At 49.1% G+C, this 14,763-nt stretch overlaps 5 protein-coding genes across 5 annotated transcripts; 2 read left to right on the forward strand and 3 right to left on the reverse strand.

The window, feature by feature from the left end:
• Nucleotides 1-1,568: 1,568 nt before the first annotated feature.
• Nucleotides 1,569-2,976, forward strand: EV420DRAFT_1616463 (PLP-dependent transferase; the record flags this gene model as incomplete). Its single annotated transcript, XM_060475122.1, has 3 exons — nucleotides 1,569-2,337; nucleotides 2,388-2,530; nucleotides 2,587-2,976. 3 exons carry the CDS (start codon nucleotides 1,569-1,571, stop codon nucleotides 2,974-2,976), a joined length of 1,302 nt encoding a protein of 433 aa, XP_060339877.1.
• A 766-nt stretch (nucleotides 2,977-3,742) lies between these two features.
• Nucleotides 3,743-5,389, reverse strand: EV420DRAFT_89225 (uncharacterized protein). The gene is made up of 2 exons (XM_060483896.1): nucleotides 4,140-5,389; nucleotides 3,743-4,086 (listed from the first exon to the last, which is right to left on the reverse strand). The coding sequence occupies exons 1-2, from the start codon at nucleotides 5,283-5,285 to the stop codon at nucleotides 4,069-4,071; spliced, it is 1,164 nt and encodes a 387-aa protein (XP_060339878.1). The 5' UTR covers nucleotides 5,286-5,389; the 3' UTR covers nucleotides 3,743-4,068.
• Nucleotides 5,390-6,102: 713 nt separating this feature from the next.
• EV420DRAFT_1634515 (uncharacterized protein) lies at nucleotides 6,103-10,208 on the forward strand (the record flags this gene model as incomplete). The annotated part of the gene is made up of 5 exons (XM_060476325.1): nucleotides 6,103-8,117; nucleotides 8,164-8,171; nucleotides 8,222-8,293; nucleotides 8,944-8,984; nucleotides 9,036-10,208. The coding sequence occupies 5 exons, from the start codon at nucleotides 6,103-6,105 to the stop codon at nucleotides 10,206-10,208; spliced, it is 3,309 nt and encodes a 1,102-aa protein (XP_060339879.1).
• A 12-nt stretch (nucleotides 10,209-10,220) lies between these two features.
• On the reverse strand, nucleotides 10,221-12,713 carry EV420DRAFT_1757707 (uncharacterized protein). Its single transcript, XM_060480519.1, has 4 exons — nucleotides 12,450-12,713; nucleotides 12,115-12,398; nucleotides 11,943-12,064; nucleotides 10,221-11,893 (listed from the first exon to the last, which is right to left on the reverse strand). The coding sequence occupies exons 1-4, from the start codon at nucleotides 12,479-12,481 to the stop codon at nucleotides 10,331-10,333; spliced, it is 2,001 nt and encodes a 666-aa protein (XP_060339880.1). The 5' UTR covers nucleotides 12,482-12,713; the 3' UTR covers nucleotides 10,221-10,330.
• Nucleotides 12,714-12,904: 191 nt separating this feature from the next.
• EV420DRAFT_1498350 (uncharacterized protein) lies at nucleotides 12,905-14,398 on the reverse strand. Its single transcript, XM_060470956.1, has 2 exons — nucleotides 14,301-14,398; nucleotides 12,905-14,248 (listed from the first exon to the last, which is right to left on the reverse strand). Exons 1-2 carry the CDS (start codon nucleotides 14,367-14,369, stop codon nucleotides 13,058-13,060), a joined length of 1,260 nt encoding a protein of 419 aa, XP_060339881.1. The 5' UTR covers nucleotides 14,370-14,398; the 3' UTR covers nucleotides 12,905-13,057.
• Between the last annotated feature and the right edge of the window lie 365 nt (nucleotides 14,399-14,763).

A 14,763-nucleotide genomic window follows, 5' to 3' on the forward strand; every position in this document is an offset into this window, starting at 1 on the left:
AACCCCAGCACGAATATCAGAGGGGTGAACATGGGCACGCGGATGTGGAATACGATGCGTGGCCCAAAATATGATGGGACCTTACAAAAAAAGCGAGCGCAATGTTAACGTCTACAACCACAGAGCACAGAGAGCACCAGACAGGCATTTCTTTCAGTTCGACATCGGGCAGTCCTATACAAGTAAGAGACAGCAGAAAGCCACCAGGCCTGCCAAGCAGAGATCAGATATGACGGCAGTAGGAGAGCTTCAGAGAAAGATACGTCCGGCGCACAGGAGGAGCAAGTCCGACATCGTGGTTGTTTGAAGACAAGTCGCGCGGAGTGAAGTCCAACATCGGCAAATCAGTGACAAACAGATGATGCCATTTCCCCGAGGCTTTGAGCTAATCCGGACTGAGAAGACATTTGTAAGCGTCCGCGACGATGCTGGAAATGCGCTCGCGGAGAATTTTAACATCATGTTAGGTCGGTAAGTACTCTTTGCTTAAAACCCCCCTGTGTGCTAAAGGGTTACCCGCAGTTTGCCAAATTACCGAAATTCAATTTCAACCATTTGATCAACTTATCTCGCTAACGCTTCGGCATGCCGAAGCTCTGGGTGTGTAGTGCAGTTACCTGTATCCTTGCGTCCGGCGTGCCTGAAGGTACCGTGCCGTGTAATGATGATGATGATCACTTATTATGTGTTGGGTTGCGGACGTAAAATAGCCGACGTGACCTACATTTTCGTGTTTAAGGACAGGTGGACCCACCCTCCCCCTCCTTCTATATATGGTAATAATATAACCATATTTGGAATGCTTAATAATAATATTTCATTGTCGGCAAACTACTGGTGAATTGCCGGTTACATGCCGGACCCTGATCCAGCAACAAAAAGGCGCGTATTAGAAAGTTAAAATGTATCACATTTAGAGTATTTTATTGACTTATGCCTCATGAGGGCATCTCCAACTGCTATATAAAGTCAGTTTCGCGTTTAAGGCGGATTTTAGCCGCGCTGCCCTCTTGGTTGATTGCATAGCGAGTCAGGCTAAGCCAAGATTACTTCTCGAGTTCCTGGCGTTGGCCTTGTTGCCGCTACAAATCATACCCATACGGTATAACATCAGTAGCAAAGCGCCAAGATATTGTGATCCTGTAGCATCTGTCTGATTCACGGATGCATAACCGACGAGGAAGATCACAATTAAGTTTTTTTCTGTGACAGTATTTAATTACACTGTAGGGTAAAACAGTGCCAACGACCGGTAGTAGTACACTGGCAGCGACAAACAGTAGCCCTTGTTCCTGGAACTTGGGTCTGGAGTTTGAGTTACATCAAATTTCACGTTAGAGGATGCTCTTGAATCAAAATCAGAATCATGGTAATCACTCGCAATAGATTCACAGCACCGACAAGCAGAGAATGGCGGGACGCTCATAGGTCTTTTTCAACCGCAATACTGGACATAGTACGTTCCTAGATCTGCGATACTTGAATAGTTGCGCGACATAGAAATAGAGGGACAACTTAGCTATTCAATTCAACCCACTTCCTCACCTATTTCGCCCCCACCCACAAGTATGGATTCTTATCTAGAACACTCACTCCAACAAAGTCTTGACTACCGTGTCAAGATTGGGATGCCTGTGGTTGACCTCTACCATGATACCAATGACTCCCACCGTGCTCCCGACTTCTTTTCCAATGACTATCTCTCCATCACCACCAACAAACAACTCCATGATCTTGTCGTCAAATCTACTCTTTCATGCACACGGCTCCTGGGCTCTACTGGCTCGCGGGTCCTCAATGGGAACACCACGGATCATGTAGAGCTAGAGCGGTACCTCCAATCGCATTTTGATGCACCTTCTGCCTTGCTCTGGAATTCCGGTTACGACGCCAACGTTGCCTTTTTTGGATCGGTGCCGCAGAAAGGAGATTTCATCCTCTTTGACGAGCTCATTCACGCCTCTGTGAGGGATGGAATTACCGTCGCGCGCGCATCACGCAACGCGTACCCCTTCTCGCATAACTCAGTTGCAGCCTTTGAGGCCTGCTTGACTGAACTTGTGGAGAAGAACCCGCAGATTTCTGAAAGAAAGGCAACAGTTTTTGTGGCAGTAGAGAGTTTGTACAGCATGGATGGAGACTTCAGTCCACTTCCGGAGCTTATCAAGGTCCTCCATAGATATGTACCGAGACAGTGCACTCACATAGTCGTCGATGAAGCCCATTCGACTGGGATGTGTGGTCCCTCGGGTCGAGGTTATGTGGCTTTGCTAGGTCTCCAGAACAAAGTGGACACTGTTCTCCACACCTTCGGAAAAGCTCGAGGGTCTACCGGAGGCAAGTCCGATGTTACCTTGATTTTCATCCCTAGCTAACCCATGGCACAGCCGTACTTTTGACCTCTCCGGTTGTACGCAAATACCTCATCAACTATGCCCGACCAATGATCTACACGACGTCGATGCCACGTTTCCACTTGTTAACCATTAAAAACGCATTCGACTTCATCTCTAGCGCAGATGGTGACGCGGTGAGAATTTTCACATTATTCAGACCTTTTCAGTATACCTGATGCCACGTAAACAGCTTCGAGAGCAGCTGCGCGAACGCAGCCTGTACCTTTCAAAGAAACTCCAGCGTCTCATGAAGAAGGTTCCAAAGTCTGTGCTTTCTTTCCGCGACTCAGAACGATCTTTCGACACCATCGTCTCCCCAATATTTCCCCTGCTTTCAAGTAAAGCAGCCTCATTGGCCGTGTACCTTCGTTCGAAGGGATATGCTGCCCAGGTAATACCATACCCGGCAGTTCCGAAAGGCCAAGAGAGAGTTCGGGTGGTCATGCACGCCGAAAATACAACTGATGATATCGATGTTTTTGCAGAAACCATTGAGGAGTGGGTGGCGACCCATAGCCGTCAGATTTCGTCGGATATAGCTCCCGGGAAGAGTACAGAGTTACAGAGGGCCATGCTATGAGTTCGAGATCTCAAAGTAGAATTAGCGTCTATTAGAAAAGTAGTGAACCATCGTGATTATGACGCTACCTGGGATTTGGATTTTTTAGATGTCAGATAACTGAAATTTTTGACGGAAGAAAGCTTACAATATATTCCATGTCGTACATTATCCTAAACTTTGCTAGGACGCAGGCGTTCGAATTCCGGTTCACTGACTGGTGATGGTGAGTCGCTATGCGGCGGTGAGGGTAAAAGCACAAGTCCGTAGAAGACTTGGTCTACTAGATTCCTCGTAATAGTGAGTCTCCGATCTTAGGGTGATCCGTCGTCCGGTCGACCTTGGAAGTTCTACCATTGAGGATGCAAGAGGCTTCCCTAATAGTCCTTGCTGCGCACACGGCGAACTATGCAAAGAAGCGAAGCCAGTTCCTCGTGAGTCGACAGATAAAGAGATGTCCATGAAAGAAGTTCATGTAGTGCTGTAAATTCCAGGCTGTTAAAAATTAATACGACGTGCCTGATGGTCGATTTTTTGCAGCCTCCTGATGGTCAGCTTGCATCTAAGTATGACCATAATTAAGAGTTTCTGGCTCGTGGTGCACCCCGATGTGTCCCCTCACCACTAAGTAGCCCTTTACTAGGTATCCATTATCATCTCGCAAGAGCAACAAACTCTTTTCCGGCTGGTTGACTTGAGTTCATTGCACTTGTCATAGCTGCCTCGAAGCCTACTTCCGCGCTCAATCATGGTCGACGTCAGCATAAAATTTTTTCTTGCATAGCGTTAACGTATTGAAAGAAGCATCGAAGCTTGAGGTTGCGGTCATCCAGAGCATGAAGATGGCTCATACAAGACTTCGGCGTTCAGACGGAGGTGATCTGTAGCATATTCGTGAGGGTCCTTCCTTTGTAAGCCTTCGACAACAAATGAAGACAACTGTCGTTTTTTCAACTTTCGTTTTCTGGAATCATCTGGTGTGGCAGTTACTCATTTTGACAGTATTTAAGCTTTTCGCAAGTCAAAATCTCGGCACATGCGACCCGCTACGGCCCGTCATCACGCAACAAGAGCCGGACGCTAGGTCGAGATTGATTTACCCAGTCGCGAAAGTTAAACACCCATGTTCCGCTGAGACAAAAGTCATTAGTACAAGCGGCAACGACCAGATAATTGGTGCTCACCCGAACCGTCCTTCTCTTCGAAGCAGTCGTCCTAATAGACCGGGCTTCTGGATGCGTAGGATGAAGGCCCGCGTTGGACGCGCCGTCCGTAACGACTCTCGAGATCCACTTGTAATCCCTATGTTCCCCGGCAGGATCGGGAAGCATGGCTTCCACAAGCCCCACGGACACACAATTCGTCGCCTGGCACGCAGCAGTCATCTTATCAAGTAGGCTTCCCCCGGTTTCCAAGGGAGTACTAGCCGAATACGCAGGAAGTGTATCAGTGAATCTGGATAACACCTCTACGACAATGCTCCCTAGGAGAAGAGCGACGGAGAAAAGGAAGCCGTCCGACGGGGATAGGATAACTACGACTTTTTGCGCCCAACCAAAGATTTTCAGTGCTCCCTTACAGGAAGATTCCAATATGGATGCATTGTTTCTCGAAAGAGGCACGGCCGAATCCTCGAGATTGATGTACTCCACGCCACAATTTTTCTTCGTTGCCGGTTCATGCGCGACGACTAAAATACGGCTCGTAGTCATACCGGTATGCAAAGCATAAAACCTCGGTGTTCTGACGATCCTAGGAGGAAGAGTGGTGGGATATGCCCACGCTACCACACCCTCCAGCCCCCTAACAATCAGGCCAAGTAGGATAATCAACCCCTCCCTCCCCTGCCCTGCCGCAAATCCGTACACCGCGAGTCCTAGCTGAACAGCAAGCGTCACCACTATGACCGTATGCTGCCATGAGAGGTGCGAAGAGTAGCCAGCTTCCTTGAGATGCAATAACGTCACTCCATCATGATGCGAGGACGTGTACGTGTACAACGCGTGCATCCAGGATGCTTCGATTTCCCTGGTAGCGCCGGATTGCATATCCGTCAGCTTGAAATGAGGGATCTTTGTGCTGTCGGCAGGAGCCTCTGTGAGTGAATCGGTATCCCAACCCATGTACAATGGCATAGGCAGATAGCGGCAGCCGGAACGAAGACGAGACGCAAGTCCTGTCTTGTTTTGTGGCACAACTTGCGCTGCAAGCTCGACGTAGTTGGCCATCGTGGAAGAATCGGGGGTAGGCATCCGGCTGGGGCTGGCAGACGAACTCGTCGATGCTACTGCGGGCGTCGCAAGCAATACGAGCCTATCCAAGGCGAACATTCTTCGAATAGTGGTAACAAAATGATAAGTGGTTGTCGAAAACCTGTAATGACCAAGTCCTGGGTGGCGTTCTTACCACCAGCATGGGTGTCAAAAGATGAAACAATTGCTTCGGAGGTAAGTGTTAATAGGCACTCTGAGAAAAACTAAGCGTCTACTGACTTTATTGACATCCATCTTTCCCGAATGCGACTATGGTGAACCTGTTTACTGGATGGGCTAGCACCGGAATTGAATTCCGCGAGGTCAAGTGGTGGCACATTCAACTGAATGAGTATGATCTGATGCTGGCGGTGGAAAGACGGTCGATCATTGGAACTAAATGATGAAAGCGCGTGGTGATTAACATCTTCAGGCTCCGCGAGTGCGAATCCCGACATGATTCTCGTATAAGTAGACGGTCGACGATCTGTAATGACGGGTAACTGGAAAGTTTCCTAGGAAACGAAAAAAAAGCGTTGTCGTGAAAGTGTCCCTGTGGGAGAAAATTTGCGCAGGAAATACAATTCTGACAGAACATGACTCAGAAACTGGAACAGTTCCTGGAGCTGTTCATTAGACTGACATATAGTATGCTTCATTCCACAGGAGAAATCACAGCCGCCGCTGACTACGGAAGTGTATTCCAGGGAAAACTTAGTGTTAGGCATCAGAGCCGATTCGAGTATAGGGCGCTCTCAAAGAGGGTCATCGAGGTCCGAATTCGATGAATAAGAGGGCTGTTCAAGGAACCCGTGATAAAATTTCTTCATCAAAAGTCGCATATAAGACTTGGGATTGCTCACCTACCCACGAAAGGCTGAGCGCCAATTCTACTATGCCCAACTGGTTTTCGAAGGCGAGCACTGCTCTCGCCATCTCTTTTGCGACCCTCTCGAACGTTCGACCGGGGCGCCTTTTTGTGGAGGACCCCAATGTCAAAGCCCCATGCTGGTTTTCCCGCAGAAACACAGACCTTTTCCACGTCCCCGCGCAGATCCTGCGTATCCTGGTCCAAGTCATCCTCGCCCCCATTTACCTTTTGACCCCGTACGTCGTCTATGATCAGATATCGAACTACACCAGTGCATCTTGGGCCTTCGAACTCACATCTACGCCTGATGCGGTACTAACCACGGCTCCAGGCGGTGGTGCGGGAGCATACGCACCCACAGGTTCTACTCCACGGTGGTTGCTGAGCGTCCAGATCGTAGATGGTGAGATTACAGGCGTACAACAAGTTGCGTGGTCGGAGGAGGTCAGGAACCGGGGTTACACCGCGCTTAGCTATCCAATGGATAGCGCATACGTATTATTCCAGGAGGCCGGATTGACTGTGGAGGCTCCGTCGACAGAGAAACGGCGGTTCACATTAAGGGACCGAAAACGCATCGCTGAAAGACTCCTCATCGAGTACTGCTCTGCGACTCGTGATACGGGCAACCACACCGAGTTTATATGGCTGGACGAATTCTGCTTGTCCGATATTACACAGCCTGAGGACAGTCCAGAGAGATCCCGAGAGCTCGGTCGTCTTGCTGATATCTTTCGCAACGCATCCCAAGTCGCCGTCTTCTGCCATGAGGAGAATTGTGACCATACCTCGACTACCTGCATCTGGGGTACGCGCCTCTTCACTATCGGCGAAATTCTCCACGCCTCGGCAGTCATCCGCCTCACCAGGCGGCGACAGCAGGACCCATCACGTTCACTGAAGACCCACGCGTACAGGGACACTGCTCGTGCCTTCCGCGAGCAGATGCAGACCAAGGCCGCATATGATAACCGTTGGCATCTGTACGCCATCATGCAGCACTCGACCAATGCCGGCTCAGTTTCTTGGCAGAACGCTATTCATGCACTCGTAGTCGAAGCTATCACTCGGGACCTTGCCGGGACAGGATTCGAGGAACATAAGTTCCTCGGGAAGGCATTGAATGGGTTGTTACCTCGCCGGGCGCGGCTCGAGGACCTGAAAGGAGAAGATGGATGGACGGATCTTGCTTGGCTGTTGGAGCTAAACCAAGGATTTTACAATGCGGCAAGCTTGGCGGCGGTTTGCAGCTTGGGAGCAGGCGGTTGGCTGGGACCTCCCATTCGACCTTTAGCAGGGAACGAAAGGCTTGAACCAATCGTCCATGCGTTTCCGGTGGGAATGACAGAAGGCATGGGTATCATGACTCCGCTGTGTGTCATCGGAAGCAAGACAGTAGGGTTGCGAGATTCACTGGAAAGAGATCCCCTTGGGCTGTACAACAACAAGGACATGCGCGGGCTTAAATGGCTGTCTCTGTTCATCCTCTTCTTGTTATGGGTGATTGGACTGGCCATGATTAGCGTAAACTGGAATTTCTTCGTCGCAATTGTTTGGATCAGCTCCAGCGTATTCGTCATACTTGAAATGATGGTAGGAACGATATACCTGCAGCGTGATGGGTGGATATTCCTCGACGATAGCATCTGGGGACACGAAACTCAGCAACGCCTTGGTATGCAAGATCCAAAACTCGCAGAGCTCATTGAGTGGGGAGACCGCCAGCTCATCCCGAATTGGAGCCCGCCCGGTGAGAAGAAGGAGCAGAGGAGCAACGGGACGTTATTGGACTTGAATAACGGGGTGATGATGAAGGTCCTCGTGTCGGATAAGCCCAGTGTCGCGTCGAACAAGCCCGACGCCCTGATTGCGCTTGCGATCCACGGCTGCGGGGTGACGTCCATGCTCGTGAATCGAACAGAAGATCCGGAGGACATTGTGAGAAAGGTTGGTATGTGCAATGTTCCACCGTATGTGTTGGCGCAGACGGTCCGCTCTGGCACATTGTGTATTGGCATTCCTTCAGAAATCAAGGAAAGGTGAGTGTCGCCGTTCTATACTGTTGTGCTTTGTACTGACTCACAGCAGAGACAGTATATCACTCTCGGAAACTAGAGCTTTCTTCATTGACCTGTGTTGTTAGCTCAACGGTATCTTACAGAATTTTTGGTGCACATACTTTCAGATAGCCTGTTCCTTATGGACCTTCTTCCCGGTACCTATATACTTTCATAATATTGCTGTTTGGTAAAATATAATAATCATTTCGCTTGTTTGACACGACGTAAGGGGATACAGTCATTGTTGCACGAAAGATTTGACGATTTTGAGGAAAGGCCAGTGATGGCAATGATGAGAGATGATGGTGGTGGTGGTGTTACCGGCGCCAGGTCCCAATAAGGAACGGCCGGGTCCACAGCCCTGACATGGCGAACCATGTGCTGTGGCTGCAAAGGCGTTGAGTGTGTCTCACGGAGTAGAGACTCTTCGCAGGGTGCTAAATTGGGTACCGAAACGGGCTCAGGGTTAGGAAACCCGGCCTTCCGGCCCGCCCAGAAAGTTGCCGTGCCAATTTTGCAACCGAAATTGGAAATTCAAAGAAATTCTTCCAGCTTACCACCTTCATCTCATACTAATCGACGCGTACTTCCATCAGCACTCCTCGTCGCTGATGCTCATTTTCATCCGGATTCTGTCAACTTTGTAATTGCGCGGAACCGCGGACGCTTCCGGTAGGTATTGACTTGGAACAATATATAGGATCACCGTTGACGCATTGTATACTTGGACTAGCAGGAAAAAATCGCCTTTAAATCGCGTCCGTAGTGCATCGATGTATTTTCCGTAACACGTTTCACCTCCCAGGAACCAAGCGACACGTAACGCCTCGTGTTTCCATCTTGAAGGTACGTCGTAGTCCTTGCTCGTTCAGCTATATCTCATCCCAGCTATAATAGATGTATGGCTCACGCCTAACCCCAGGATCACGAATATTTCGAAGATGCTTCACCTCCACTCACGTTCCCCAAAGAGTGTTCATCCTACCCGACTTCCGAAATTTCGACACCCACATCCCCGACAATGCCAACGCCGTGCGTTTTCGCGACAAAGACAAAGACATATCCCAGGTCTTCCGATGTTTCAAAAACGTCGAACACCTCCAATTCTTGGAAAAGAACATGTCATTCGTCTTTGATGACCCTTTGCTAATGGATACTCTTACCAAGATGCCTCTCAAATCATTGTACTTCCAATCAGCCATCTTCCACGATATCAACCATCTCTGCTCGTTCATACGCCGCTTTCCAACCGTAACAGAGCTTTACTGCTCGCGCCTACGTCTTCACCAGAAGAGGCCTCTTCGGAGATCGCTCCTGGTAGACGAGGGACCGGCCCTTCAAACAATCCGAATGGACAGTGATGACCTATGGCACGCAGCTTTAGACGGATCCTTCGGGACCATTAACGAGATCCGCAACATTACCGTGATGGATGTGAAGTACAAGCAACTGCCCGATATAGGCCTGTTCCTCCAAAAGACTGCCCAGGAAGGTAACCTCAAGAAATTCAATATGAGGCATATGCACGGGTTCGACGTCAGAGGCGCGTTAGCTTCGATTTCTCACTTTTTCCGCTCTGACCTTGCTTCAGATAGGGCTAAGGGTAACTCATCATGGAAGCGAAACCCCGCTCCTCTCGAACTCTCACATCTGAAGTCCCTCGGCATTGACATCCACGGACGGTATAAACTCATCGGCATCAAGCAACCAGTCGTCATATTAAAATGGTGGATAGACATGTTGAAAAATTTGGCTGAGAAGGGTCAAGCGTCGAATCTCAAGGACCTGACAATCGTCGTAGGAATATGCAAGCCAGAGCCATATGTCGTTGAAGACCTGGATGGAACATGGCGGCTGCTCGATTACCTCTTAACGCAGGACTTCCCTGCATTCAAGTGGCTGCGCGTGGTGATCAAGGTGTTCCAACCTACGACCATAGAGAATGGAGAAAGCCACAAGAAAATTATAGAAGAAAGTTGTCCTCGTTTGCTGGAGAGAAAGATGATTAGGGTCGGGTGTGGACACGTACAGTCTAGTAACAATTTGTACACGATGAATAATTTATTTTGAGCAGCTACAACATTATTTCACGTAAACCTTAGCAACACGCAGTGGGCGCAGAGAAGACCCCGTTGCACGAACCAAACAGTATCTCAACGCTGTGGAAATACCGTGCTCCGCTTCATTGCCCTTTAGTCATCACTATCCGGTTCCTGCAAGAAATCATCCCTAGAAAACAAACAGAAACCAACAAAAGACTGAGGAGCGACAACTTCAACAGGTTCATCACGGCAAATTGGTGCAGGTGAGTAAGCAGAATGGACGATCTTGTCAGTAGAAAAAGTTTCGTGGATTAATTCTGGTGCAGGTGTGAGTTCGAAGGCGGGCTCCGGATCATCTGCGACTTGTGAATGGCGAACAAGAGAGTCCGAATTTGGTGTATCGATCCTGGTAGAGATGGGTAAAGCAGCCGACAGGCATCCATCGTCCTGAGCATCATCGATAGGACAAAGAGAAGCATTCGCAGGCGAAGAATGAGAAGCACGCAGGGATCTATCCACCCGAAAATGTCGCGAGGAACAAGCAGAAGCATTTGGTGAAACCTGTTGGGCGAAATGAAGGACATCTTCGTTCGTGTTAAATCGAGGAGCCACAGACGGAGATGAACGATGTAGTAGAGAAACGCTAGCCGTTTTTGCTGTGGTGAGCGGGTCTTGTTCATGGAGAGAGTCGGGTGAAGGGCACTCGACAAGCGGAGATCGCAATCCTGAACTATAGTCGGCAGGAACCGGTTCTTCGATGCACTGTCCAGCATCAAGGATTGCCCAAGACGATGTCTCGAAGAGTGTGTAGTCGTCAGGGTCCTCGGGACCAGCGTAATCCTCCTCTCCATTAATAACAGGCAGCGAATGACAATCAGAGGTAGAGCCGTCAAGCAGAGAGTTATGGTCGAATGGAGGATCAGGGTCGTTTCCTTCGTGAGCGACAGGTTCATGCGCCAAGTTGTTGAAATAGTCATTGGAAGAAGAAAAATAAGCAGACGATGGATATGATTCGAGATGCAGTGGAGGAAGTTTTTGGTGTACGTGAGCAGCAATGTCATGATCGTCAAAATCGTGATCACTGTCATCTTCGCCGAAATGAAAGTCGTCAGACTGGCTGTAAGAATCATCTTCGTCCACACGAGGAGGAGGAGGAAAGTTATCTGAGGAATGACTGCTGGCAACCGGAATCCCTTCAGAAGAAAGATTTGAAGATGAATGAGCAGTGAGCCTCACTCTGCGCCTCTGGTGAGCCAGGACCGGAGGCCGCGGTTGCTTCGCCAAAGCCGACGTATTATCCGCATCCTTTTCTGGGGTACTGGGAGCAGATTGCAAACCTAGTATAACCCCCACGGCTGTCCAAGGATCGTCGTAGTCAAATATATTTCCTGAGAACGACGTTTGGAGCGAAGACGTGACAGCAAGTGTCCCAAAAGAAGAGGTTGCCTGTGCGACGTCGTTTCGTGTGGGTATATGCGACGTTTTCTGAGGAGGAGCCAGGATAGGGGAGAGCTGGCTGCTTTTACCGGATGTAGTGTGAGAGCCAAGATGAGCTTGAAAAAAAGTGTCGTCCGGTTCTTCATCGTACTCGTCGCTGTCTGGATTGTGGTATATATCCCGGGAAGACGGGTCGAGGCTGTCGCACAATCGATCATTTTGGGATCCAAAGAACAACTCCTCGTCCTTCTCTGGCGACAATTCCGATTTGATTCTCTAAGCGAGCGTTAGTGTTTAGCTGCGACATAAATGTAGGAGAACTCACTTTCGACCTTCGCGCTTCAGGCGAAGATATATCTGACACCCGTATTCTCTTCTTGTAAGCATATAACCCAGCCAAGTCTGGTAGTGAAAGAATTTGATTCATAGCAGCTCGCAAAAACATAGCTGGGCCAAAATTGAATCACAAGCAGTACAAGCAAGCTCGAAGACCCTACGCTCTGATGTATCCAGCGCCTCGAGGACTTTTGAACTGTTGCTCGCTGAGCTGGGACCATCGCGTTTAGATTTTGGGGGTTTGCTAGGACTGGGAATGTAACCTTGAGGCTGCAAGGTAGAATTCTGCTTTGCATGCGCCAGTGAGATGCTTGGTTGCGGCTGATTTCTCGACGTTGGAGAGTTGATGGAACGGCGCTTGGACAAGAGATTCAGGCGTTGGCGGCCGAAGAATCGTTTCTGCTGACGACCTGCCGCATCTCTAGAGCGAATCTTGGCGGCATTTCTGGAAACGAGAACGGTTGGAAAGGTAAAGAAAGAGCAAACAATGACGCACTTTTTCCCTCCCATGTAGTTAGCACCAGCCATGTTGAGCTCACAGCCCTTGCTTTCAAAGCGGCTGGGTGGTTTGTAACAGAGATGCAGTATCGTGCGGCACAGTAATGGCGCTACAAATGAATCTTTGACTACTGTGGAGGAATTTTGAGTAAAAGGTCGAAAAAAGGGAAGGGAAATATGGTCTCAGATCAAGCTGAGTGCTGAAAAATTAGGATATGCGGTGTATGTTAACAACACTCACGGAATCCCCTAGTAAAAGGCGAGGGGATTGTTTAATTGAGTGTTGCTTAGCCACCAACATTTGAGTAGAGGAATTCGATCGGGCCTTGACAGTTTTGTATTTTGCTCAGCTCACTGAGCCGCTTTACGCCGATAACACCGATTAGGCATTTTGACGGTCCATGTCGAGGCAGACATTGCTCAAGCTTCAGCACTTCAGCCTTAACTAGAGGACGGCTACATTTGTTAGACTCGAACATTGTACAACTGCTCGTAAAAATACACACGCCTAACACTTGTTGACACTCTCCAAAGCTTGCAGTCTTCAATTATCCATCAATCCATAATTGTATACTTGAAAATATTCTAAAGATGGTACAACACCTGCTATCCTGATGATCCCACCTCGAAAAACTCTTGAAATCCATGCCCAGGCCAAGGGGCATCAGTTATCCCACTCCACAAACTCATCAAATCCATAGGACCCGCAAGGTCAAATGCCTGATTTTCCCATGGTTTATCCAGCTCATTGGAGAGCCATACAAGGTAGGGCGTCCATCGCGCGTCAAGCACAGAGAGAATCCTCTTTGCCTCATAACCCCACTGCTTTCTCACCCACCACGGGCCATCCTCCGCTACTCGTTTCATCATAATACAATAATGTGCCAAGATGATAAGCGCACGCGGTCTCCGCTCGGTCAACAAGCGAAAGAAGGTACTGGGTACTATCGACCACCATAAACCCGACACATACATATAGTAGTCTTTCTGAACCGAGGCTTTCCATGACATCTCGAGGATACGTATCGACTCTTTATACGCGGCATATACTGATACATCGTGTAGCTCCTCAACGTCTGGTAACGACGGTGCCGTGCTCAAAAGTGTCGACAAGGATGATGTGAACGGCTCTTCCAGAACTTTCGATTTCATTGTTGGCCCCATGAGGGTGACTAGCATCGGATGGAGAGCACCATCCTGGAGCCGCGGCCATATTTTCGCAACCTTGGAGGGCATAGTACGGAGCGAGCTTAGCCATTCGCTCGTGGCCAAGGAGACAGCGGACAATGTAGCGAACTCGTAGATCGCGACAATAGACGAGGTGATAAAGACAGCATCAGCATCCGGGTCTCCATCCATTTCCGCTCTTTCTAACCCTATTTTGGCTTGCAAATAGTAGTCGTTCGCGGCTACAGCATACGAACCGGCTGTGGGATCAGCGTGATGAGCATGAAGCGCTGATATCGCGAGAATAGCATGAAGGAGATATTGGTTTTTGGAACCGAACGCGATTTTGGGAACGATGGTTCTCCATACACCTGCTGTAGCAGGATCAGAAGCAAGTGAGGGTGAAGTAGCGGTAGTATAATGGTGCAATAGTTCGAGATCCAGCATGTCGAATGAACCAGCGCTAGTACGTCTCGATATTATGGAAGGGGGATTTTTATATGAGGTTGATGCAGCATGGGTATTACTAGATGTTCCTGGCGCTGCCGAGTCATGTTGTGAGGTATTGGTCCAGATGCACTCTATGCCTCTCCTCGTACAGTTCTTGCATATAGGAAATTCCTCGTCGCACTGCGTTTCATCGTCTGAGCAAGCTGAACCAGAACTGGCAGTGAGTACATACCTTGACCTTGCGTCGCTTGCATGTTTTGCATCCCTTTCGTGTCTTATGGTGCGGACGAATTGGCGCCATGGCAAGTGCGAAGGTCGAACGATTCGACACAGCCACCGACGCCTACGGCCTGATATCGACGTCATGTGAAAATCACAGCGATCCCTTACCAGGAAACCGGGAAGGCCGGGAAGGGTGGAAACTTCATTACCTGATGGTGTTCCTCAACAAAGCCGATCTTTATGCTACAGCTCCTTAAAGGTACAAACACACTAGCTACGTAACGCGTCCTACGGAGAAGTTCGACCGAGGAATGTTCAATGCTGCCATAGTCGCTGCGATCAAGTCTCGTCATGAGTACTCTCTCACAAAATCAAAATACTGGAACGTAGTTTATATATCGTCGAATCGAATCAATTTCATAGAATTAGGATAATCACCTTCGGAGTCCCATGGACTCCTAGTAAGCGGTTGA

Source organism: Desarmillaria tabescens (assembly GCF_030435595.1).
Source record: "Desarmillaria tabescens strain CCBAS 213 chromosome Unknown EV420scaffold_1, whole genome shotgun sequence".
NCBI classification, from domain to species: domain Eukaryota; kingdom Fungi; phylum Basidiomycota; class Agaricomycetes; order Agaricales; family Physalacriaceae; genus Desarmillaria; species Desarmillaria tabescens.